The sequence below is a fragment of the Lampetra fluviatilis genome, chromosome 1 (genome assembly GCF_964198595.1).
Source record: "Lampetra fluviatilis chromosome 1, kcLamFluv1.1, whole genome shotgun sequence".
In the NCBI taxonomy this organism is placed as follows: Eukaryota; Metazoa; Chordata; class Hyperoartia; order Petromyzontiformes; family Petromyzontidae; genus Lampetra; species Lampetra fluviatilis.
In genome coordinates this window covers 22,486,763-22,513,824 of record NC_136275.1, presented here as the reverse complement: position 1 = coordinate 22,513,824, position 27,062 = coordinate 22,486,763, and the positions used below count along the sequence as shown (strand labels likewise).

The 27,062-nt window shown below is 45.7% G+C and overlaps 1 protein-coding gene across 4 annotated transcripts in view; it reads right to left on the bottom strand.

Moving 5' to 3' along the window:
* Positions 1-292: 292 nt before the first annotated feature.
* Positions 293-27,062, bottom strand: part of TRAK1 (trafficking kinesin protein 1) — a 69,776-nt gene continuing 43,006 nt past the window's right edge. Inside the window, exons 1-16 of one of the 4 annotated variants that reach the window (XM_078859455.1) lie at positions 21,408-22,303; positions 18,212-18,288; positions 17,501-17,617; positions 16,946-17,052; positions 16,201-16,315; positions 15,793-15,871; positions 13,872-14,002; positions 13,171-13,245; positions 11,901-12,041; positions 11,076-11,143; positions 10,098-10,388; positions 9,362-9,675; positions 7,381-7,545; positions 6,802-6,903; positions 5,779-5,884; positions 293-3,366 (exon numbers count right to left, since the gene is read on the bottom strand). In XM_078859455.1, coding sequence (XP_078715581.1) covers positions 2,442-3,366; positions 5,779-5,884; positions 6,802-6,903; positions 7,381-7,545; positions 9,362-9,675; positions 10,098-10,388; positions 11,076-11,143; positions 11,901-12,041; positions 13,171-13,245; positions 13,872-14,002; positions 15,793-15,871; positions 16,201-16,315; positions 16,946-17,052; positions 17,501-17,617; positions 18,212-18,288; positions 21,408-21,786 — 3,192 coding nt within the window. In that variant the 5' untranslated portion in view covers positions 21,787-22,303 and the 3' untranslated portion in view covers positions 293-2,441. Of the gene's footprint in view, positions 3,367-5,778; positions 5,885-6,801; positions 6,904-7,380; positions 7,546-9,361; positions 9,676-10,097; positions 10,389-11,075; positions 11,144-11,900; positions 12,042-13,170; positions 13,246-13,871; positions 14,003-15,792; positions 15,872-16,200; positions 16,316-16,945; positions 17,053-17,500; positions 17,618-18,211; positions 18,289-21,407; positions 22,304-27,062 lie in introns of those variants that run through there. The other 3 variants (XM_078859474.1, XM_078859465.1, XM_078859482.1) reach the window with 3 other exon arrangements.

Below are 27,062 nucleotides of genomic sequence, written 5' to 3'. Positions count from 1 at the left end.
CAGAGTAATTCGCTTAATTTAGCCTTCCTCAGTTTCAAGAACTAAAAACAATGTTGTATGATGCACGTGCTGCAAACCACTTTACAGAGCAGAAATAAGCAATGATATAGGGCTGGAAAATTAAGTCTTATTTAGGCAGCACTCTGATGGTAGTTTGTGCTATCTTGCAGGCTAATTCTTAAAAATGAGGCTCATGAATGTCTGAACTAGGATGCAACTGGTGATGCATTTCGAAAATGTGAAGATCAATTGTAAAAAAAGAATCATCACAACAAAAACCGCACAAAGCAACAGCACGCCCTCTCTGCAAGGTTGATACCTTTTATTACGTGGAAAAAAATAATTGATCTTATAAAATAAATACGGCACTTGTTTGTGCCCAATTCAAACATCTCAGAATAAAACCTCACGAGTCGGCAGTAGACTCAGTAAAAACCGGTGACAGCATTGAGATAAATGAAGGTAATAAACTGATGCAAGTGTTCATATACCAAATGGCAACGAGTTATGTTCATGCTGTGTCGATTATCTAAATGATGCATTTATTCCTGAAGGGAAATTGACTCCACTAACAGGCCTTCAATCGAGACATGAGGGAATCCACAGCAAGGACGTTCGAATATGCATCACCATAAGAGCCTTATTATTAAGCCATGCCTTGTTTCTGATTGCAAAGGAGATCCCAGATTGCTATACAAGTTCTCGCAGAGATGTCCGATGCTATGCTTAGATAGCTGGACTCAGAAGGTTGCGAGTTAAAATCGTAGTTCGGATTTGGCTCCGGCTCCAGCACCAATAAAATAATTCCTTGAGCATCAATAAAAATTTTACCACTTTGTGGGAAGTCAAAAGTGTTCAACCTATCATGAGAACGCCCCCCCACTCTGCAAATATAGAATACCACTGGTTCTGGGGCTGCCAGCAGAGATATCCACTGCTTCATTGTTATCTGGAGCAGGAGGATACTTGGTCTGACATAAAGGGCTCACCGGTGAGCCATTCCTAACTACAGACTGCCAATAAATGTCTCGAGCATTACATGGTTGAGGAGCTCACAAATGATGGGCCTTGTACGTAGCAGCGGTGGTGAGATGTTATCTGATCGCCTAGTATACAGGGGATCGTGGGTTCGATCCCGATGCCAGTATATTTGGAGTTTGCATGCTCTCCCCATGGGTGCGTGGACGTTTCTCCGGGTCCTCTGGTTTTTACCTCCACATTTGACTGCTATACATTTCCACATGATAAGCCACTTCGTTAAGCTATCATTTGTGGCCAGGTTGCTTCTGAAAAAGAGATATATAGCTCAGTGGGTCTTTCCTGTTAAAATAAAAAATATATTAAAAAGCAGCAATCTACAGAATACAAGGCCTAGTGATGAAAATATTGACCAGTATTTCAAAGCAAATTTTACATTAAAATGTCTTTCACCCAGTGAAGGTGACTGCAAGGAGTTAATCGGTGTATTATGGAGGATTTCATCTGAATTATTTCCTTAAGAGCCACCTATCTCAAAACATGAATTATTACAAAGATGAACAAAATTGTTAGGTAAATGGTGTCATCATTGCCACAAATTTCTACCTGCTAAGTCTGTGGTTGTATTCTTGTAAACGTTATTGCCAAATCTCCAACGTAACTGCAAGTGAAAAGGAGAAGCAGTTTGGTGCATTTGCTCTGCTCTGCTTCAAATTATATTTATTATTCTAATTCATACAAAGGCCAGCAGGCCACGTTATGAGAAGTGATCAAAAGGTCCACGGCCAATATTCTATAGCGGTGGTCCTGCAAGCCCACTGATATGAGGCCAGAGACTCGGACAACCCCTAACGCATTCACCTGTATCTTACACCCCTCTCATTCGCTCCTTATATACAAGTTGCACTAATACCCCTGCATAGCTACAAGTACATTACATTCAAGTACTTAAAAATAAAGTATAGCAAGTGCAAATAATACTTATTACTGTTTTGACAATCACCACAGCACGTCCCACCTTACAGTTTTTTTTTTATATATAGACGTTAACACAGCTGTGTTTAAAGACAACCAACCCTGATGTCAGTAGTGGAACGCATTTGGCATCGTCAAAAGGTCACAAGCAGCCAAGGCCGGACACGTACGCATTCGTGATGAGTCATCGTGGTATACAACTTCAGATGAGGTTACTCTTTCAAGGGCGTGCGTGCAACTCAGGAACACACCAAAGAGTGGTTTACAACGGACGTGAAGTGCAATTTCAAAAAGATATGTAAAATACAGTGATGCACAAAACGCACAGCTTACTCGCAACAAAAAAACCCAGCTTCCCCCGACGCCATGTCGCATTACAGTATTATACAGTAGGCACGCACACACAAAAAACACATACATTAGTACATCTTGAAATGTAAATGCGTACGTGTTGTCTCATAATTAAAAATGACCCGCGTGCATCCGGTTTACAGTTCTCCAGTGCTTGGCGCGTCACAAGGATCGCGCTGTTCAAGTGTCTCTCCCACCGCGCTCTGCCGAAATTTTCGTCTCCCCATTCCCACACTGTGGACAGGAGCCATGACCACCAGCGTCGGGGGCTCGCCAACTTCATCGAGGTGTCCTGCTAGCATAGCCATGGATGGCGAGTCCCCGGTGGCACTCTGCGGGGAACCGGGCCCACCCACCGGCGGTTCCAGCATGCACGCTAAACCGCGGGTGTTGTCGTGCCCCCGCGCATCGAGCCCGGGGAATGCCGGCTCCTCCTCCTCATCGTCCGTCCCAAGTACAAAACTGGGCCTCGCTTCACAGGCGCTGTCGCCCAAACCCGCTGAGCGCTGACCATTTCCGCTGCACTCCCCACTAGCGCTGGGCAGCACCTGGTAGAGCGGCGAGGTGGAAGAGCCACTGCTGCTGCTAAGCACGGGGCTGAATCCCATCCTCATGAGTCGCTCCACCAGAGTGGAACTAGGGGGGCTGAGCTCTGGCTTCTTTCTCCGCCTGTTCTCACTCGTTCGCCTTCGGTGGCCCATCATCTCCTTGAGCATAGAGGTGGCCGGCTTGGAAGCCAGGAAGATCTCGATTTGCTTCCCCAGGGCTGGGAAGGGAATGGGGGAGAGCGGGTAAATTGGCGAGCGGCTGAATTTCGCGTTAACGGGAGTGGATGGCACGGCCAGGCTGCACGGCCTGCCGACGGCCGGGCAAGACTGGGTCATGGGCGGGTGGGCCGAGATGCCCCTCTCGCACAGGAGGTGCGCCAGTCCCAACGCCACGCTGCAGGTTTTCGTTGACTCCCGAGCATTGGTGAAGGACTCAATGAAGCTGGGCTGGCGAGTGGGACACGGGGAGGAGATGGCGGTGTCCGAAGAGCACGTGGTGGATATGCCGCAGAAGCTGGAGTTAAGAAACACACAGGACATGTCAGAGGAGTGCACACGCCACACTCGTTTGACAGGAGAGGGTTAATCGATAAAGCCATCACCGTGGATCACGAAGCCACCACCCTGGATTACTTTGTTGTTTAGGGGTTGTAGAGTCAGTTCACCACCCAGCCTGTGATGTTGGAAGGACAACACTACATTGCGAGCAGCATTCCCTAACGAGTGTGACTTGATAGCTCCAAATGACATGCAAATCTCAACGAGCCAATCTCAATGAGTACTGACTATGCCAACTTTTTTTTCTCATTCCCAGCCACAACCATCATGCTACACCACAACATGAATAATGTTTGGCCCAATCATAAGTGCCTAGGTTCTGGAATGCTGCTCGATTTTTCCTGGGGTCTGCAAATTGCAGCCAGACTGGGAGGGAGGCAGTCAGAATGTCAAGGGGTAGCCAAGACTCAAGCCTGCACTCCACGGAGCAGAGGTTCCTGGCAACACAAACCGCCGATGGGATTACAGCGAGCATCAGGAAACACTCGTTGTAGCCATGTTAGTGGAGAGGGTAGTTTGGGATGATCGAACGAATGGGGTTAGTCACAAGTCTGCGTGTGAGATTTGCTGTTGCAGGGAGGCAGTCAATACTCTGGCATGCCGGTCGCTCAGCAGACTGCAGAAAAATCAGGCAAAACAAAGCTTCTGATTTCAGACGATTAAACATTGTAAGTTCGTAAGGGGGTATAGCAGTGGATTTGGGGGTGCTCGTGTCGATTCAGATAATTGCTGTGAGCAATGGCATATACATAAGTGGAGAGAGCGAGTCAAAAGTCAAGTGAGTCCTAGCCAAAATTAACAATGGGGCCAATCATCTCTAATAGCGGCCCTGAACCAGTGTTTGAAATTCCACATTTCCATTGTGGGGGGTTAGCCTTTTTTGGGAAAACACTGTTTTCTTCCCAAAAAGGTTGTACTTATTTTATCAACACCTGAGGGATGATAGCTTCATTGATCCCTGACCAGCAATTTCAGTATTTCCAATTGTAAGTTGAGTGCTCTAACCAGTGCCACTCAACAAGATGTCAGGGTAAGTTACCAATCACACCAAATGACCTGGGGTTACACTTGAGTGTCTGCCTGCCCTCTGCTTAAGGACCTTTGAATATGCCAATGCTCATGAGCCCTGCGGGACATTTTAAATAGATTTGTTGGGATTACAATTCGTGATCCTCGACACAATTGAAATAATGTTCACGAACACGCAGGCACCACATTTCCACATACACATTCCTCATACAAGCAGTCTTATCTACGGCTGGGCTTGCATAAGGTCTTTGTGAGTTTGCATTATGAGCAGTTAGTTGTCATATCTTTTTAACAGTCCTGCATGGTATAAATCATGTTTACCTCATAAGACAACTGTACAGCAGCTTGTAGGGAGTTTTTTTGTTTTGGCCATGTTGCTAAAGTTCATATCCAAGGCTTTGAACAGACGCAAATTCAAGCAGAGCAGCAGCATCACGCAAGACCTCATGCACGCCACAGCATGCTGCGGATCCTTACTCTCTGCAGACCCAGCCTAATCTTCTATTAGCAACTCTGTCTGGGGCTGTGTTGATTTCTCCTCACCGCAGGCCCCATCATCACACCTGCGCACAGTTACGCACACCGCAGCGCGTTTGAAATTCACGTCTCACAGTCCACCACAAGTTTACAATTGTTTTTATGGAAGTTTGTTCTTTTCTTTTCTTATTCCGGAGGAAATCAGCACATGGAAACTCCACCTGCATCAAGCATCACAAAAATTGTTAATATTTTATTTGTTGATGTTTTGCCTATTTCTACAGGATCTGGCCAGGGCTCGGAAAGAGCACTGGTTGTGAAATGTTGACTTCCACAAAGCAGTATGATCGGCAGAGTTAAAATACAATCAAGATTTGACCTTTAACACTAATCAATTTAAGGTTAACGTGATTACAAACTCAAAACGAGCATGGGGTGGCACCAAACTACATTTAACAACCCTGAGTCAGTCGTGGAAATTCCACGTTTCTATAGTGGGGGCCAGTCTCTTCATAGGGCAACCACCATCTTCACATGATTAACAGGAACCAAATATCCACGTATGAGATTGAATTTCTTGCAAATGAAATGCATCAGTGTCCTCCAGTGTATTTAAACCCACAAATACCATTAAAACCCAACACATGCAAAACGTTCAACAGTGCTCACCTTCTAGCTTGCTCGCTACGTTCAGCATACTGAATGCAGCGTACAACATCCTTGCGGTTTAGCAGGGCTAAATAAATACGAGCCAACAGCTCCGTCACCATGAATATGTCACCATGAGCTCATGGGACCCTTGATGGTGAGTGTGGCAGCAGTGTGAATGGTGGTGCTGACCGTGGTGGTTTATGGCACTGACCTGGGCAGTGTGCCGGGGGCTGGCTCGTCAGACGGGTGCATGATGCGGCACGTGGTGTAAGTGCACGTGAAGTTGGTCTGTACCAAACACTTGCCCGGGTAGTGAACTGTAGAGTGAGCAAACATATGCAGGAAAGGCATAATTGAAACGTTAGTACATGAAAATAAAACCAATAAAAGTTCAATTGTTTCTCTACTCCTGTTCACATCAATATGGAGAGGGATGTGGTCATCTCCATTCGTGACACCTACTGTGCTTGTGGTGGAAATTCCACATTCCCAAGGCCGCAGATAGTCTATCTACCTAAGAACCGTTGATGACTTCCCACAAAGTGAAAACAAGATTTGTTATTCAACTCAGTCATCCCAGTAATTACACCTTCCCAATGTTAACGTTTCGAAGTTTATCACAATTCTCACATTCAAGACGCAGAAAAAAAAACCCATAAATTGAGCAATGGTAAAGAACTAAAAACACAATTAAATCATTTTTCACGGCCTAAAATAAAACTAAACTAAAACTTTTTATTTTACTAGGTAAGGCCCACTGAGCTATATAGCTCTTTTTAAGTAGTGACCGAGCCACAAATGGTAGCTGAACAAAGTGGCTTATCATGTGGAAATGTATATCAGCCAAATACTCTAAGCGCAGGTTTCTAAATGTGGAGGGAAAAACCGGAGGACCTGGAGAAAAATCCACGCGACCACAGGGAAAACATGCAAACTCCAAATATACAGGTGTCAGGGTCAGGATCGAACGCATGACCTACTGTATACCAAGCGAGGTAGTTAACATCTTGCCACCGTGGCAAATAAAACATGTATGTACATCAACCAAAAACCATCACTCCAGACCAAAATTCTACATTTCTATGGTTATAGACAATAGCCTAAGTCTCATAATAAACAGATACGGCGTTTTAAACGGTAATAAATAGAGGCACAAGGACTTTAGTTTGAGAGCCGTCAGCAAGGATAGAGGTGAGGCCCGGGAGCAGGGAGCCTTGTGGAATGAGATGTATACCTGAGCTACCATCCTCTGTCTCTGCAGCACAGTTGTGCATGGAGTCAGGGTGACCACTAGCAGCTTCTGCCCTCTGTGCATCTCCGAGACCTGGCTTTCCATCTGTGTGTGAGTGTGTGGGTGGGTGTTTAGGTTGACAAGGAAGTGAGTGAGTGAGTAAGCAAATGAATGAGTTTGTGGTTGGGTGAGTTGGTGAGTTACACATGTAAAAAAAAGCAAAAACAAAATGAAGACCATTTACATGCACACACGCACACAATAACAAAAGTATGTGGGGTGTCACAAAAAATGAGGGGCTCTACTGGAACCAGCTAAGGGACACCATGTGCAAGGGCTACAGAAGAGGTGAACAACAGTTTTTTTGGCAATAGGTAAATTCCCGACGGGCGCAGTCATAAAACGAAAGGGTGGAAATCATCTTGGACCATGGCTATAAATCAGTATGGGCGGCCATTAATGCCATTGTGCTATGATAAGGGCCAGCCTATCCATAGGATGACCAATCCTGAATTCCTGCAATGTGGTGCTCATCCTATTGGCCCTGAGGTGGTGGGGAGGGGCAGGAGGCAAAGCAGGGACCTGGTTCGTCCTCCTCATAGTCGGTGATGCGGAACACAGCCGAACTGCTGGGGTGGACTAGCTCCAGTAGCTGGGAGTCTTTGACGATGACGCCCGGGCGAGTGTCCAGTATCCCGCCCAGGTGTGGCCGCGCCAGCTGCTGCCAATGCTGCAGCGTTGCTGATCCTGCAGTCACCACCAATGGCACACAAAGACAAAGATCCCACATGTAACCTTTAACAAACGGATGGGGCAAGTGATGTTCACGAGTAGGATCTACAAAGGCCGGCATAACACGCGAGGGAGTGGGTGGCCAACACCACGTCCAGCCACCTTTGTCTCCCCAGTGCTGATGTTTAAACACTGCATCAGGTACTAGTTTAAGGATAAGCAGACCTAGAGGAGGCCCAGGACCGGTACAGATATGTCATTGATGTTGGTTGTGAGTGGGAACCAAACTTGGGTCGCCGAGTTCGTAGAGCGGTGTGCTAACCACTACACTACCACTCCCCACTACGCTACTACTCCCCAATACAAAACACACCTACATGTGCACTCAGATACATACCACCATAATAAACATGTTAAGCATCAATGGACGTCGCTATTCTGAACAAGAAACATAATATAAACATCACAATCTGCCCTGCCCAAAGTTTTACTACTTAATAGCAATGGCTACAATGAACAAGAGGGGTAAACTCAAATATTTACAAGAACGTAACCGAAGCCAAAGACTTGCATTACATTTCCCAGAGGCAATTGTCCCTACATATAATACGATACCAATGGGTACAATAAAAAACGCCATGCTTTTAAAATTTTAAACAAATAAGGATAATGTTTCACGTGCCAACTGCACCTAAAACATCACCCGCACACCGCACCTTACACAAATAGGACCGTGGTTATTTTAGGTGTAGCCCAGGTGGGTGAAGGCACGCTGGGGGGAATGGGGCAGTGAGGTGTAAGTAAGCACTACAAATGTCCAACGGTAGAAGGGGGATTATATATATATATATATTTATTTTATAAATCTCACATTGTTTAAAAACTCTGCATAAATGACCGGTGTGAAAAAGTTTGGATAATAGGAGGCCTGCAACTTTTGGCTGATGGAAAGTGATTGGTGCAAGCTGGGCTGGCGTGAAAGGCATGGCTGTGCTACAAGTGCTTATTGAGTTTTGAAATCACCTTAACAATTGCCAAACCTGAGCCAGATACCGATCCTGTCACATCACAACCTGCCCTTCCCCAAAGTAATTTCATGGGGAAGAGTGTTTACATGTGTGTGTGTGGAGAGTGGGACCGCCTACTGCGCTACCATCGTGACCACAATGTGCATCATCATCATAAGTGGTAGTATGTTTCGAATTGGCATCATGCCAGTAGAGGAAGCAAACAGTGCACCACCTTGAGCCAGAGAACATAAGCTAAAGATGCCATCACATCTAAAGTTAATTGAGTTTTTAATCTTAATCCACACCAATGACAGTGGCTTTTGCATGCCACTCACTAAAAACTGCATCCCTACAGCTCATATATACAAGAGAAACTTGACATTCTTAATCAACTGGTACTGTGGATAATTCAGATTTCTGAAAAGACTGGAAGGGCTCATGTCAGATATAAAGGTAATCCTGCCCCCTGCTGGCCACTCTTAGAAAGGCACTTACAGTGGCAGATATACAAACAAGTTGAATGTCCCACGTGCCCAAGCGGGGGGGGGAAATAACAAGTTTTTATAACAGTTTTTTTGCGCAGTTATTGTTAAACGAATCAATGAACACGAGTGCAACCTCAAACATTTGCTCAAGAACCCGATTTAATCACAGGTGGCTAAAACCCCGATTTGAATTTTAAAATGTAGGGCCTCAACGGTGCCAGTTCACTTCCCCAACACAGAATTTAGAGTACAAGCGACATGATCCACCTAACTCGGCCAACTCCAGTACAGAGGACTCTTTGACTGTGACTCGATCCTTTTGAACGCAGCACGAACCTTCGAGGGGCTTGACGATCTGCAACTTCTCAGGCAGGTAAGAGCGGAAGGCGAGAGACATTGAGGAGTGCGAGTCCTCAGAGGACGATCCACCGGGCGTTCGCTCGCCATCCGACAGGCAACCCTCGCTGCCCGGTGGCGTGGCCGGCCGACTGGGCTGGCCGCTCGCAAGCCCTGACAACTGCTGCTCCCACTCCTCCTCCATGAAGCGCCTCTCACCTAAGTGAGCCTCGCGCCGCAGCGACAGCCGGCGCAGCGCGGCCTCCAGGTCGTGTGAACCGGGAGTGCCAGGCTGGCCCGGGCGCTTCTCATCGCTGCTGAAGGAGATAGCGCGAAGAGGTCAGGTGGTTTGGGTGAGAAGAGGTATGGTATTGGGCAATGATAGGTTTCAGGGAAGCAAGGCAGAGAAATGAGATAGAGGGTCAGAGTGAAGGCAGGGCTGCCCAGAGGTTCCTGAAAGCGCAGAGCTAGAGGCCCAGGGCAGAATGAGACGTGGGGGCCCCCCCTTATTTGTTTGAAACGAATAAATAGGCCCATTGTGGGGCCCTTCTTTGTGTGAGGCCCAGGAAAAAATTACCCTTTTAGAAAAATACTTGTGATGCGAATATGTCTAACAGACTCAGGGCATGTTACAAATAATCAACAACTCGCAGCACTAAAATCCGACTACTCACAGCACTAGTATCTGACCACTCACAGCACGAATATCCAACAACACTAATATTTGACGACTCACGTGTGCACTGGTCCAAACTCGGTGGTATCGATGAGGCCGTGCGAGCGCAATTCGGGGGACACGCTCGTCCCGTCCGTCATGAGGAGGCCGGAGCGTGGCGACCCGGCGGCACTCTGCCTCCTGGAGGCGCGGGGCGAGCTCATGGCGCTGGCCAGGCGCGACGACACCACCGAACCCTGATTCGAGCCCGGGATGGGCAGCGGCGAGAGGCAGGAGGAGATGGACGCGCGCTTCGACGCCGTCGCCTGATTCGCCGTGCGCACCGTCTCAAACACTCGCCGCTGGTAGGCCCTGCCGACACACGCGCCAGCGGCAGTCACTCACGCGTCGCGCCGCAAGTAGATGGACGACGCCAATAGCAATAGGGTCGGGGCAAAAGATCACATTGTATCCTGCTCAGATGAGGGAGAGTGGGGCAGTGCTCATCTAGTGGTTGGATATGCTATATTCCTATGGTAGAGACAGTCACTGTAAAATAATCACCGTGGACTTGCCAAAAAAGGTAATTCTTTTATTAATGAATTAGAAAAAAATTAACGATTAGGAATTATGAATGAAGAGAAATGGGCATTGCTCTAATACTCATTTTATCAGAGAAACCTGTTCTTTGTTTATCTTCGTGTTTTTATGTGTGCGAGTGTGTTACATACATATGTGTGCGCTCAAGCGGTGATAAAGTGGCTCGTATAATTTATAACGCAACTGGTTACCGGAATTTGATTCTGTAAGGAAATAAACCTTCCCTGGGCTTCTTCTGAGCCAACCCAGCCTAAACAATTCCTTGGTGTGGTCTATAAATGTCAGCGGCCAGGTGTGGCATTGGCCGCATCACACCACCTCCTTATTTATTGGTTCTGCCTTAACACATGCTCACTAAGAGCGTTTGCCCCCAGAGCTAATGGAACTGAACTTGAGATATGCGTCTGTGTGTGCGTTGGCCTGTTTGTCACAGTGGTAATGGCAGTAAGAATGCAGTACTTGGGCACGCCATCCTCCAGCTTCAACGTCTTCCTCATAGTGCCCTCAATCTCAGCCGCTAGCGAGTCCTAAAGGGGGAAGCACGGCCATGGGAGGGGGGGACAGAGCAAAGTTCGCTCAACACGGCTTCATTCACGCCAGGGCGTAATCTCAACAACGACAAAGCCGCCATGCCAAGAGGCCAGCCAGCTTAAGCCACTAGCAGGGGCGGTTTCTTCATTAGGGCGATTGGGCGACGCACCACCAATGTCATTCAACCACAGAGTCACGCTAGCCGTCACTGTCAGCCTCTGGATATAGTCCAATCAGCGTCATGTCACGTTCTGTAGAGTACCGCCTCTTTTTGGGCGATTTCACTACGGCTGAGAATCGCCCCGAGTTGCCCCATAGACTTACATTCAAAGATGTTTTTTTTCGAACGGGGGCGCTGCAATGCATTCTCTATGGCTTCCGGGAGGGCATGCACTAACGTGCTTACGTCATCATACGTGCTAACGTCATCATACGTAAGCACGTTTCATCCAACAATATAATTTATCGCCACCTAGTGGAATCTTTAATAAAATAAACTTGAGTGGTTTGTTTTAATAGTGAGTATATAAACAAACAAGATGTATTGTAAGAGTCACTTTATTTTTCATTAATATTAAAGAAGTGAAGTTGCCTTTACATGCTTAAGCTGTTCATTTATTCATTGCATGGGTGGACCTTATCCTTATCAATCATCCAGACATTTGCCGCCCCTGAGAGATTTTGCAGGAGCCGCCACTGGCCACTAGGCATTCTCAAGCCGCTCGGCCAAGCTGACCAGCTGCTAGCGCTCACCATGGGGAAGTGCGTGTGTGAGTGCAGCCAGCGTTGCGCATTGGTGGAGGGCGCCGTCTGATTGCGCAGATTCTTGGCGTCCTCCTGGGCCTCGTGCAGCATCTCAGTGCACTCCACCAGCTTGATCTGCAGCTCGCCAAGCTAACAATGCAATGCACAAACATACACAACATCTAACATAGGCTTATGGAACAAAGCGGGCTTATGGAACAAAGCGAGCTCATTTCTATTTGAGTGAAGGTCCATGACACATGGTTCAGTGAATGTGAGATTCCGTAAATTGGAAACTGCTCAAATCAAATTCCGAAAAGGTAAAAATGTCTCCCCGCTCAAATGTGTCTTGGGTAGTGCTCAGCTTTGTTTACACTCCTAGGCCACTGTTGGAAATTCCACATTCCCAATGTATCCATAGACCTACCACTTATGACGTTTCACAAAGTGGTACTCAAATGATCAACTTCAGCGGAATGATGGGCTGAGCCAACCTCAGACCGTGAAGTGAACTCGCCAACCTTCCAATCGCGTTGAGCAATTGAGCAGCCAGTGAATTACATAACTCGATACAAGTGTTTACAGAAGCCTTATAAAACCAAATAATAATCTCTTGAAAATCACTACAAATCCCACTTGTGTTATCAAGCATGCATGCTTAAACGAACAGACAACCACAATCTCACTCTGCCAAATGCCTAAGGAAATGCTCAACGTCATTGAGAGTAGGTAAAAAAAAGTTAATAAATCAAAATGCTGATAAACCAAGCCTGGCAGATGAATGGGTGGGTGAGGGGGCTCGTGATGGCTATGTCAGAGGTAGCCGGGAAGCTCAAGAGGCTAATACCGTGTCAGAACACTTCATTTGGGCCACCCATGACTGAAACCAGGGTATAGGGAGTATATGGTCTTAGAAAATGTTACAATAATTACATGAAAACCCCCATCACTTATTTTGTAATATTTCATCTGAGCACGAAGTAAAGTTCAAATTCATTTCCAAGTGACGACCACTCATTGTACAGCATAAAAGAGTGTATTATCTACTGTGGATAAAAGACCTATTGGATTGTGATGTCATCTTCCAGGTACCACTCTCTGACATAAGGTGATTAACTGCTTGGATTTGAAGCTTTCGTGACTGCAAGGATTCATACTCTTAGGTTTTTTCAGTAAAGTCACGAGACTTTACCGAAAAAAACTAAGAGTATGATTAACTGCTTGTGCGAGAGTTCCTGATGAAAGTTCAGGTGATTTTGTTTTTGATGAGGACCCTTACCTCAGCCGTGAGCTGTCGTTGGGCATCCTTGGCAGCAGAGAGGTGCTGATTGAGTTCCTCGTTGTCAGCTGTGTACTGCGGGAACACGCAGAGATCCAGGCACTCACCCTGGGTACTTAGACGTGTATCACATGACGCAGCCTCCACTGCAGTTGAAGAGCAGAGCACAACTCGCAATTGGACGTGTAAGAGTTAAAATCTCGGTCAGGGATCAAGTGCATTAATCATTCAACCAGGAACTGTACAGTTCCACCCCATCTCAAACCTCCCTTTCCTTTACAAAGTGCTAGAAAGGGTCATCTCCTCGTATTCATTTCAATCTTCTTCTTCCACGTGTTTTTCCCACTCATGTGGGATCCGCTGTCCTTGCCAACCTTTTCCATGCTGCCCTGTCCTGTGCCATCTCTTTCCGCTCCTCAGGCCACCATGTTCATTTAAATGCATCCCCCCAGCAATCTGTGCTCTAGATTCCCTGTCTGCACAATTCTAGTGCAGACTCTTCGATGCCAATGACTGACCGCCTTATCTCCAAAGGATATATGTGGTGTACAAATCCCTCCCTGTTCGGCGCGTTGAATACATTCCACTGTTTTGTACAACATTGAGATGCATTTGCTACATGCATTTGCTACATAAATCAAAAAGAATCCCCACGTTTTTTTCGCCTGGAAAGTCCCCTATAATCCAGACAAGTTGCTCACCGTTTTGACCTTCTTCTGCAGGTCCACAATCTGGGACAGCAAATGCGTAATCTCCTCTTGCTGCCGCGACGCGTCCTCGCTCCTCCTCGCCAGCTCCTCTGTCAGGGTCAGCACCTGGGAGTTGGACTCCCCTGCACGCACGTGGACACGAGCACAGATATTATCTTTTATTATACTTGATTACCCAGGGAAGCCTCACTGAGTCTCAAGACTCTTTCTCAGGAGAGTCTTGCTAAGTTGTCGCAGTAGGGGGCAATGTTACTGTGTGTAATCCCAACTGAGTAATGTGTCGGTAATATTACAGCATTGGTATATTTGGCCTAGACCAGTAACATTGTATGGGGGTTATTTTAACTATGGGAGGAAACCCATGCAGAACCAGGGAAAAATATACAAACGCCACATAATAAATAACCGGAGTAAAAAATCAAACCCAGGCCCTTATTGCTGTGAAATACAAGTATTATCAATGTGCCACCCTGCCTGAAACACAGGTAGAAACACATGCAATAACACAGGTGGACCTGTACCGGTATTCAGAGACAATCAAAGACACACATTCAGAGAATGCAGAAGCAGACTTGTGCCTTAACGTGTACAGGCATAGACATGTGTAGACACACAGATGCAAGCAGACACACCCACCCAAGGTAATCCAGTTAAAATACACATGCGAAGACATGCATAAATATAAAAATACAACGAAGAGAAACATGCAGACACAAGCGCAAAATATACAATCACAACACAGGGAGTACACTGAGAGACAAGCGACATTTAAAAACATGCACACACGTCCAGGCATGCTGCGGTTAACACGACTGTGCATCGCATGGATTGGTCAAATTTGCAGGATCTCGGAATTCAACAGATGTATGTGCGTGTGCAATCCGACACATTGCACTGGTTTTTCAAAGAGATTTGGGATGTTCACTCAAACGCTCACATTCAAAATCTGTATGAGTGGTGCACGTCAGTGTTATTTGCTATACATCCAGCAAAGTAGCCAAAGTTATTTTGAGCTGGGTGTGTGAAAAATGCTAAAGGGACGACGCCCATTCACGCAATAAGCATTCAGTGAACGAGGCTGCGGCAATATTAATATAGCTGCCACCATTACCTTAGAGTAAACTAAACACATCTCATTAACTCAATCCAGGCAAAATGTGTTTTTTTCAGAGAGCACAATGATCTTTTTAAGCGGTTCAGCAATGTCACTGCCAAACACATGAACAATTTCCAATGCTCAAAAACATAAATTCAGCCAGTATGGCTTACTTTTATGCTTATTATCAGCTAACACCGGCCATAACCATGAGCCGATGTGCACCATTGTTCTCTTTTAGCCCCGCTCCCGAGGACCATCAAGGCCATCCCCCTGGCTACCACATTCAGACAATCCCCGCCCCCTCCCCCCCCTTAACTTGTATTTAAGGGCTTGTCCCTTGGATTTTTCCTCACTTAATACAGTAATTTCAGCTGTGATGGTCCCACCTGATGACGGAGACTTGTGTTGCCTCCGAAACGTCGTGATTTATTATATATTTTCTATTATTATTTCTATTTATTATTATTAATTTTATTTTTTACCTACGCGACTTTACCGAAAAAAACCTAAGAGTATAAGTTCAGCCAATGGTAGCCAGAGGGCAGACGGATGGTTACAGTTTTGCGGATTATCCTTATACTTCCATGGTTGATAAAAAATATTATCACTGTGTGTTAATAAACAAAGGTCATACTATGGAAAGACTGGCCCTCATCATGGCACAGGGCTGTCAAGCACTTGTTTGGGCAGAAAGAAGCTGTGACTTTCACTTGTAACATATGAGTGAACATGGTACGCTCAAGTAAATCTAGGCCATACACCGACACCTACACATATGCCCGCCCACCCGTCCATGTGCTCGTTGTTACGTACGTAGCTCTCGGACACAGTCGTTCACCAGCTGGTCCTCCTTCTCCTCGTAGTCAATTGTCTCATTCTGCAGTTGAGATGCCTGGAAAACACACGGGCAGACACCTCACTGTGAAGCCCTGGAACACGGTGCAACATTCACGGTCAAGACACAAGGCCTTCAGAGTCAACGCCCGAGGCGTATTACAGCTCGCTATCCTTTCCTTCCATTCGCACAGATCCCACAACCGTTCTGCAGAATTCAAATCTGTAAATGACTAGAAAATCCATCGTAATAGACGGTGCGCGTTTTGGCGGGTGTGTCGTTGAAACCGACTGTGGTACAGTTGACATCTTCGACTTCCAAAGTCCGGATATGGGGGTCTGTATCGGTGAGCGTGGGGGGGGTAGCGGGGGCATGTGCTATGTTACCTCTGAGCGCAGTGAGATGTTCTCCTCCTCGAGGTCACGCAGTTTGCGGTGGATTGTGTCCATGTGCAGCCCGCTAGACCCCAGTGAAAACGTGGGACATGGGGAGCTCACCGCCCTGTGCATACAACACCCCCCGGGACCGTGTTAAACACAAGCAGCAGCGAGTGCCCCGGTGGCTCGTAATGATTCCCATATTAGAGAAAAGAACCAGCAACGTTTACACGTTTACACCCTGGTTTCGTACTTGGGCTACAGCCATTCATAAACTAGGTTACACACAATGTTCCAGGCCCATATCAAACTAGGTGAAAAGGAAAATGCAATGTGATGGTTTTAATGATGCATTCATTGGTGCCCGCGTTGAAACCATACAAAACCAGGCTGAGACACTGAACTTGAGAACAGAATATAATCATGGGCAGCTGAAACACGGATTAAAATTCAGTGTAATATAATTCCAAAAGAGTGAACATCTCAAGAAGATGACATCATAGAACTACTTGTGAGGTCACTTCAGTAGACATCTTATCTGCATTGAAAAGTGTTTGTCGCATGGCAATCAAGCACAAATAATGTAAGGGCTCAGAGCTTGAATTTGTGACATTAACCTAAAAACCTAATTTTATATGCTTAAAATAATTAGCTGATAGCTGTTTGAATAGAGAAGGGTGATAAGTGGTGGCTGTAACGTGCATCATACTGGTGGTGGAGCGAGTCCCGCATTGTGTTGCTCTGAGTGGCTCACGGTAACGGGGAGGATGACTTGGGTGCATTGTCATTCTCATCGGACGATCCCGTGTAGATTTGAAGCAGCTCCTCCTTCATGGCCAGGTCATGCCTCAGCTGGGCTGCCTGTACGACACACGCATACGTACACAAAACACGGAATTATACATATGCGCAATCACACACGCAGAAATGTATGCAATCAAAAAGATACACACATACAATGGCACACATACACACACAAGTACAAAAATAAAGATCACTGGATTCGTTTATAGTCTGTTAATGACACACAAGTGGTTTGGGTGGCAAAACACCACACATACCACGCCACCTTGGTCTCCCCAGTTCTGATGTTAACAGACCATAGCAGGTACTCATTTAAGGCCAATTCCACTTAGGGGAGGCCCAAATATAGTTCAGATATCTATTCGAAACTGATGTTAGCCACAGCCAGGAATCAACATGTCATTGGGTTAATAGTGCAGTGAGAAATGAACCACTGTGCCACTGCTCCCCCAACAACATGCAGTCAAACACATGCCACCCGAGCAGCGCTGCCAGAGCACATCACCTCCTCCGTGGCGTGCCCGATCTGCTCTTCCAGGGTTTCATTCCTGTCCGTCAGGACCTTGATCTTTTGCAGCAGCGACTGCCCAATGCGTGCCGCCAACTCCACATCGCGCTCTTTCTGCAGGAGAGGAACAGTGATGACTCACTGCTTGTGTAGCCCAAGCCTGCCCTGCGAATGGGCTACAGAAACATGGTGGCTTCCTTCCTTGCTCGTGACCTTTTCCATAAGGTGTAAAAATTATGTATGCCTGTAAGGCTGTTATAAATTAACGATGCCGAATACGATTTTATCCTGCTGGATGGGACCAAGGTTAGAGCACTCGACGCATCCCACCATTCCTCTGAAGTTTACAGTGATGTAAATATTAGTTTGTAGGAAGTCAACAGTGGTCGTCTAATAAAGAGATTGACCCCCCACCATATGAATGTGCAATTTCCACTACTGGCATAAGATGGGAAATGAAGATGAGCACCAACCCACCCACACTTGTATTTTGTACTGCCGACCTAACATGCTACTATTTATATTACAAGGAATTATACATCATTCAAGCACGATGATGAGTCTGGAGAACAGATTCCATATTGACTCAGCAAAAGTTTAATTTACAGCCCAAGTTAAAAACCAGTCGGGCAACACGGCTGGGTTGCCAAAGACCGCATGTTTTAACCAGCAAGAAATATTGTAGAATGGGTTGCATGTCACAATTACCTCCTCCAGCAGACGGGTGACAGCATCGATGTCGCTGTAGGTCTTGGTCATCTGCCCAACCCTATCGGCACACAGCACTGTGGGAGAGAACACAGCAACAACACCAGCACAATCAGCTGCTATCCTAGCTAAGTATACCTTGAAGTCGCAGGTTTGACGAGACAAACTCAGGCGTTATAAGTTTACAGAGTGTGGTGAGTTGCAGATATGCCACCTTCGCAGCTCTCACTGTACCAAGCTAATGCGCTTCAACTCAACGCGGCGCACGCGCACATGTAAGTCGCTGTAACGTAAACCCCTTCAGCCAACACGCACATCAGCTAAAGTCTTGGCCAATCACCTTCAAGACTTCAATCTCTGTTTAATATCACATGCACACCGACCTGGTATTAGCCTCCCACCGTCAATGCGGTTACTCTTCCAGCCACCATAAAAGCACAACACTGTATTTTGTAAAATGACTCAAAAATCCAGGAGTGGAACACGACCTTTGGACCGAAAGATACTGACGTGGAGTGGTTGTTTTGTCAACATCTATTACAGTACTGTAACACTAAGCAAACCTAGGAAGCACAAGTGGATAGAGGCACACACGTAATATTAACTCAAACTGAGCTGGTGAATATGCTGATAACTTTTGAAGTGTGTTTTGCATGCATCAGTCATTGTCATTGTACGAGAGTTTTTTTTTAGAACAGCAAAACTGTGAAGTTGTATATAAACTGACAGAGTAATACATGTCAGTGCAAAGGGTGCTGCAATAAACAAATCCGATGTTATAACTAAAGCAGGTCACACCTCATCGTATTTAAGCTCTCAAAAAATGCATCAGACGTTAAGCCATCCGAGTCGATGTATGTCAGTCATAGCAAAAAAAAAATATGTAATTGGTGCCCAATGAAGGGAACTGGCTTTTCTGGGTAAATACGACATTGTGTTTATCATTGAATGTGTTTCTTCATAGGCTTCCTTGCCTAGATCCCCTGCCAGCCACCAAAGGCTGGATCACCGACGCTAGAGGGGAGAAGTAAGGCCCCCCACTTTACTAAACATCAGACACGTGGGTCGGGATTTAGTTTAATGGTTCAGTAACGTGCAGCTATGTTCAATGACAGAGGCCCAGTTGCAATGTTTGAGATTGGCTGTTGGGCAACATTTGAAGAATGCAATATAGTCACGTGGAGGAAATTTGCACCAATTTTCTTCAGTATCACTCAAAACACTCAATGCCTTGCTCGGCAAAACTAACTTTTATTTGCAATGTGCATTTTTAGATTCAGTTTGATGCAGCATATTTATAGAAACGGAATTAATACAAACCTATATTGAATAACTTTGTGTACATATACTGTATAGTACTTAAACATAAATAGACAAAGGGGGGATTAGCACTCAAGTTGGTTGGAAGCAGTGGAAGACTCTCATGGCAGGGGCCATCCCTCACCATAGAACATTGATTACTTCACATTAAGTGTTATAGATTTTACCCCAGAAGGATTATTGACCGAGTCGACTCGCAACTAAGATTTGAACTCGCAACCATAACCACTGTGAGTCGAGTACCATAATCACAGCGTCGCCTGGTCAGATTCATAGATCAGTTCTGAACATGTTGATGCAAATGAATACATCAGCTCACGTGAAGTTGTACAGTACTTCTGAGATTACCTAGTTTTTAAGTGGCATGGCGTGAGAACCCTCCTTACATTTTATGGTATCATGCGTATTTCCAACAACCCATTGCCCCATGAATGAATGCAGGGTCTCTTAGTTGACAGGTTAATTATCTGAAATGTGTGTTGTGATCGCTAGGGAAACCGGCGTGACAGCATAACAGCCAGGTCTACGTGCACGATCACACACGAGTAGGCGCTCCCAACGCCCCACCCTGCCCAGCCAACAACAACCGCCCTTCACCACTAAACAGCAGCAATGTCACCACGGTGCTTGCGCCAGGCTGGGTGTACTTTGAGGCCACGTGAAATGCATAAGGCTCGCTAGCAGAAGGTGGTCACGGGACAGACCCAGGTGCTGTGGGTTGACGGACTGAGATAACTGGCAGATGCACTAACTGTGCTCCCCACTCCACCACCTCACTGCGTTTCATCCGCCCGGCGCTCCATTCGTTGTTGAGCATTGCTTCTCTGCCATCTGCTGTTATTGGAAGGTGACTTCCTCCAACTGTCCAAGAGCGTCCTTCACGAGCCTCCTTCATAGAGGCCAATCTTGACACCACTGGTACCAGTCATCAGCATGTCCAATCAGTCCATCTCTTCTCTAACCCAGCCACATCAACATAAAAACATGCAATGCGCATTGCTGTACCCCAGTATGGCACAGAGTATTGAGGTCTGCAGACAAAACTACTCACTGCTACAGATGTGCTGGCATGGTGGTGCTTGCCCCTACCTATGCGTGTTACGATGCATCCGTTAATCTAGTAAAGTCACTTATAATGATCATGACGCATTCATCGATTCTTACACGCATGATATGTGTATCAAATTAAGCACTTGGAGAAAATGTCACATTTCTATATTTATGGCGATTCTCTCCATAGGATGACCATCGTTGACTTCCCACAAAGTGGTACTAAATGCATTGAATATGATCTTCCAATTGTGACTTATGTGCTCTAATCACGCTAATACTCGGCTGGTGCGAGCATTGCTTTGACACATATATAGCCAGCCCAATTGTTTATCCATTGCCGAATGGGGGGGCTCAAGTAGGGGGTGGAACAACGAATTTTACTGCACTGGTCTCTACTGTCCACAACGCCTATTACAGCTTTCTCGAGGATTTGGTGATCATACATCAAGCACTACCCAGGCTCAACCCTGTCTCGCTTCTGAAATCGGACAAGATCAGATACATTTTGGGTGATTTGGTCACAGTCTAACGCATTAGCCATCCTAACAATTATTTTCAGTAATGCTGTCAAGCATGACGTGAGTATAGAAGCCATTTCTTTCATGCCTCTAATAAACGGTCAAACATTGTGAATGATGATTATGGAGTCTGTAGCTGAACAATTACCCAACATAAAAACCTCACACCTCAACTTCTTTTACAAAAGTTACCATCACTTTCGCGCTAACTGGCCGAGCATACCGATCGCCCTGCCGCTTGACTACCTTAACGCACACGCCAAACTTTCCAACAAAGCAAGAGAACACGACGTGGCGCCACGTACCCTGCTGGACCTGCTCCCAGGGGACATCTCCTGCCGCGTCGTCAGCAGCGACCTCCTCAACCAAGGCGCTGAGTTCATTGCCGTCGCAGATGAGCAACGCTTCTCCGTTGGGAGCAGCCTCGTACACCTCCTCTGCCCCGTGCTCGCGCACAGCACCGTCTGTGTTACCCGTACCCTCGTCGCTGGAAAGCCAAATCCCATCTCTGTGTTGAGAATCCCAGCTCGTCTCTCTGGAATCCGAGTTAGTATGCACCTGAGCACCCCCATTGCTCAGCACCAGCTTTGGTGTTGAGGTGACTGCTGCTGCTGCTGCAGTTGGTCCACGTCTCCCTCTGCCAGAGCGGCTCGCCGGAGGGTTCAACCTCCTGGCCGCCGCCATCCCGTGTCGAACATAGGCGAGGGGGAGGAGGCCGGACTGCACTTGTCTTTTCTCCCTCTCTCACTCGCGCGCTATATCTGTCGCTCTGTCCAGACGAACGTGACCAGCTGCCCGTCACCGAAGAGACAAAACAAGCGCATCCACCCGAGGTAGGGGATTCAAGTTCAGCTGCCAAGTCCGGCCGAGGCGCTGCGATTATCTGCAGGCTGCTTATTTGGATGGGCTAGTTTTACAACACAATGATTAATCCGCGATGGGAATTAGTCGAAATCCGCAGGTGAACTGCACTGATCAGTCACTAACGACACCCACTCGCAGGAATAACAGAGTAACAAGTGGTTTCTCCATAAACGAATTTTAAGTTCAACGCAGACCGAACTTTCATTAAACGTATTCTAGATGCTCACACGCAAGAAATTTGCAGTGGCTGCCCGAGCGCAGGTTAAATGTTTTCACTTATTGGACACATAAGAAGTAAACAGTGTGTGGAGGTGCAGTGCCTCGCCCTGACTCGCACAACTCCTCCGCCTCTGTACTCAAGCCCCAAGCAAAACATTTATGCGGCATGGACACCTGGCACAGTCCAATCAAGCTTCTCAGAAAAGGGGGAGACTTGGGTTGTACCACAGTCAATGTTGCCCAACTAAACACTTTAGAAAGTTTTGGTAACGTGCCATGAATTAGAGATCTTGCATTACAATAAAATCGACATTATTTAAGACGAATGTGTTTATCTAGCTGGACGATGCAGTGGCTAGAGAGCGCTCGAATCGCAACGATGAAAATGTGAATTTAAATCCACTTGTGAGAGATCAACAGTGTATGTCATATGATGAGAGCGGCACCCACTATGATGTGGAATTTCCACCACTGGCTCAAGGCTGCCAGTGAAGAGGAATCCCGCTTCATGCTCATTTAACAAAGCAGATGCTTTGATTGTCATATTGAGAATTTTATTTATCATTGTGATTGATTGCACTGCAGTTAAAGTTGCACCTACACCGTTAGCTTTTATTTGTATTTTATATACTGTATACTTTTAAATGAAGGGATACATGTCTTAGTGGTTAGCGCACTGCTCTATGAATCCGGTGACCTGAATTTGATTCCCGGCCATGGCTAACATAAGTGGCGAGTGATATCTGCACCGGTCATGGCTCTCCACCCTTCACCAACCACCCCATTGACCAAAATGCATTGCAACCTTGGCCCAGCAGGGGAGTGATAAAAGGCCATAAACTCACTGTATTTATTCTTTGGTTCTTTTCGGTTAAGTCACGTCTAAAAATAAAATAATAAATTAAAATAACATATTACGACGTTTCGATTTTTAGACGTGACTTAACCGAAAAGAACCAAAGAATAATTCCTGCAGTCACGAAAGCTCCTAAATTAAGATTTCACTGTATTTACTTTATACGCTATATATACGTAGAATATAGTGGTTATAAAATAACGATTTAACGAGTGTGGGGGAAAACTAACAGCGCGAACCACTATTGTATGCAGGTCATGTTTCACGTAACAAAGGCGTGTCCTCACTCACAATGTGCAGCTCCTCTGGTTCTATGACTCTGCTTACCATGCCAATAGCTCGACAAACAACACGACAGTGCATAAGATACCAGGCTTCAAATGGAGCAGGGTGTGAATTAATTAACACGCGTGTACATTTCAAAAACTCAATTATTCGGCCACATGGCACTGTAGCTGAAAGGTTGAAAGTTTACAACCTGGTTGGGAGTTGATTTAGCTCATCATCACGATTTGTCCGAGGTTGATAAAAAAAATAAGAATTTGACTTTCACAAGTATTTAGGTGTTTTTGTTTTACTTAATGCAGGTTATGAAATTTACACAAATATTTTACAACCTCTGCCAATATCTACAAGCAAGATAACGACAGGTAGGTTTACAACTGCAATACAAAAGTGCTACTGGTGGCTTATTGAGGTAGGCAGCCTAAATCCCAGTTCGGGAGCCTACTGTCCATCCACCACATCCTTCAGGGGTTGACATGTCACGTTGTTGCGCTGTGTTAAAATGGCCTCGACCATGGGAATTAGGAATTTCCACCATCGTCTCAGGGCCACAAACAGAGAGATGGGCAACACTCCGCGCTCGCTGGAGCTTGGATGCCCTTCTAGAGACCACACAACGGTAGAAGCCGAGCCAGCGTGCACCGTTTCTGATTTCTCATTCAGGATTTATCCCCGCTTAGTGACTTCATAAAAGGTGCCTTATAGACAAATCATGAGCGGTCGCTTGCCTACAAACACAAACTCCACCTTCCAAACATGTGGTAATGTGCATTTCAAAATTATGAGGAAAGTAAATAAATTCCAGCCAGTCTCAATCCACCATTGGATAAAGGCCTCCCCAGATCATGGGGGTGTTTGATTGGTGAAGGGGGAAAATGTCAGGACCGGTTCTAAAATCACTAGCTCTGACCGGGAATGTAATTTGCATAGCTGGATTATATTGCTGCATACTAACCACTGTGCACAGCTCCACCAAATCATAGATGGTGAATTGAAGATGTAACACAACACAGGGCACTCTAACCCATGCCCTGGTCGCTCACCGTTCCACTGGCCAGTTTACAGAAACGCTCCAATGTGCAGCAGAGCAGAGCATTAACAAGTAAACCCCTAAAAACTAAGTTTTTCACTATAAATCCTTTATATGCGTGGCGGCTAGAGTCTTCTCGTCCTCTGGCTTGAGATGGCTGCCACCTATGGGTTAGATGATTGTCTGCCAGTATTAAGCAATTGGTAATTAAATATTTAATTTGTTTTCCCTAAACAGTGTAAAATTTTGGAAAAAATGTTTCACGAAAATTAATTGTCACACACAACGAGTCTGTGTGGAAAATGTCAGCTCGATTGGATCACGGGAAGTGGGTTAAAAAACGAGCGAAAGATTTGCACGGTCCTAAGCAAGGAAGCGAACTTAATATAAAGGATTTAAAAATATATTCGCCTGTGGAGGACGCGGGGATCGATCCCGCGACCTTTGGCATGGGAAGCGAGGGCGCTACCAACTGCGCTACTCCGCCACGGCCTGTGGAGGGGTCACGCTCTGGGCTCTTACACTGTGACGTTCAGCCAAAGCCATGAATGAGTTCTATTTGAATATATGTAAAATAAAAAATTTTTGCCTAAAAAGTGTCAAATTTTGGGAATTTTTTTTCACGAACATTAATTGTCTCGCACAACGAGTCTGTGTGGAAAATGTCAGCTCGATTGGATCACGGGAAGTGGGTTAAAAACGACCGAAAGATTTGCACGGTCGTAAGCAAGCAAGCACGCAAGCAAGCAAGCAAGCACGCAAGCAAGCAAGCAAGCGAACTTAATATAAAGGATTTAAAAAGAAGCCACAAGATACGATAAGGTTCAGTGTAGTCATGGCAAGCCACTGTTGATTCACTCCAGTCGATTCTTGTGGAATATTAAGGGCCACATTGTTATGTTTTTCCGAGACACCCCATTCTGGTGCTGCGGTCAGGACTAAAATGGCAACCTTGTTAAACTAATCACCATTTACTCTCATGAATATCTCTGAGGACATCACTTTGATAGAGCTCTATTAACAAATGTAAGTGAATGATATTTACTTTCATAGTGATATATTACAGCAACCTCTCAAAACAAAGTGGATCTATTAAATCCTCTGACGCATCCACGATTTATTTATACATATATATAATAAAAGCACTGTCATTTACTTTCACAGAGATCGCTTCAAGGAAATTCCAGTCTCCTTCATAGAGATCCGTATGATGTATATGAAAGCAAGCACTTGTCACTTCCGATTACATCTTCCACGGCGTCTGTTTGGAGTCTAAGTGCTCCTCAGTTTATGGGTCTTCGTCAGATATTTCAGTATCCTCCGATAAACAAAAATGCTCCAGTAAAGCGTGGGCCAAACAACCCAAGCAAGAACCCCTGAAAATAGGTCGTGAGGCTCCATAAAACTTTCCAGGATAAATAATAACTGTTCAGGAATTTAAAAAATGTGAGTTTAATTTATTAAAGTGACGTTGTGTTTAGAATTTTGCCCCACAACCTTAAACTTGAGAATTTATTCCTACTCAGCCATATAGGGTGAATACATTGAATGCCACTTTATGGTAAGTTAATGGTGATTGTCCTATGGATAAACCGGGCCAGTTCCTTACAATGCAGTCAAAACTAACAATGTGCTCAGCACTGCAGAACCAGCCAAGTGGAATCAATGACTCAGAACTATGGGGGTGGCTGAGCAGTTATTTGCATGCAAATCACGGTGATTCAAACTCTTCCTCCAAACAATGAATGCATTTTTCGCAAAGCTGCTTCTCTTGGTCATGTTGGCTGTACGATTCGCGTAACTGTGAAGAGACCTTTTATGAGTTCTGCAGGACACAACTTTCCATATGCCATCGAAACTGTTGGACGGCCTTCATGCTCGGCTCTGCCTCGCCTGGCCTTGGAAGGATACATAGCATAATACCTAGCAATATTATTCGGTGTACAGTATTTTATTTAACATACGCAGTCGACACTCCGAAGAAATGTAGTTTTAATCTTGATTTGGCAATTTGGTTTTGCCTTGGATGAGAGCGCAGACAGCAGGAGATCATGTTCTAAACTATGAGGGGTACCTTCCTCCCTTTTTGTGAATAATTACACAAGCACATACAGTGATTCTGCACTGAAATATTTTCAATCAACTTAACACAATGACGACCATTCAGACGTGCCGATTCAGCAGCGAGAAAACCGAACTTGTAAATACGTTTTCGGCCAAGGCGCACTTGCAAGTTACATCATCAGCCCCACTACTATCGTCAGATTAACCCCGACCTGGCCTTGCAGTTTGTGGACAGAAAGGCAACTAACATGAAAACAAAATAAATTATTTTGCAAGTGTGTGTGTGCTTCCATGTGGCCTGGCATGCAAATTAGCGTTTCTCAGCTTGGAAGGCTTTGGACCAAAGGCAGTGATTGGGGGAAACTCACAATCACTTCGCGTGCCGTGAGTGTTCTCAATGGTAATGAGCATATAGGGAGGAACGCAGTTTAATCATTTTTTTAAAATCCCAACTAAATTCCGAATTGTGCTGGCAACGTCAATGACTGAGATAAAGAAATGTCAATCCGGAACACCAACAATGAGCAGTGGAATATTGTACTATATCAGACTTTCACATCACAGCATGACTTCTGCAGTTACTTAATTGCAAGTGTCTTATCTATCACTCTGTGGTGAACCCATTATATGCCCTGCGCTCTT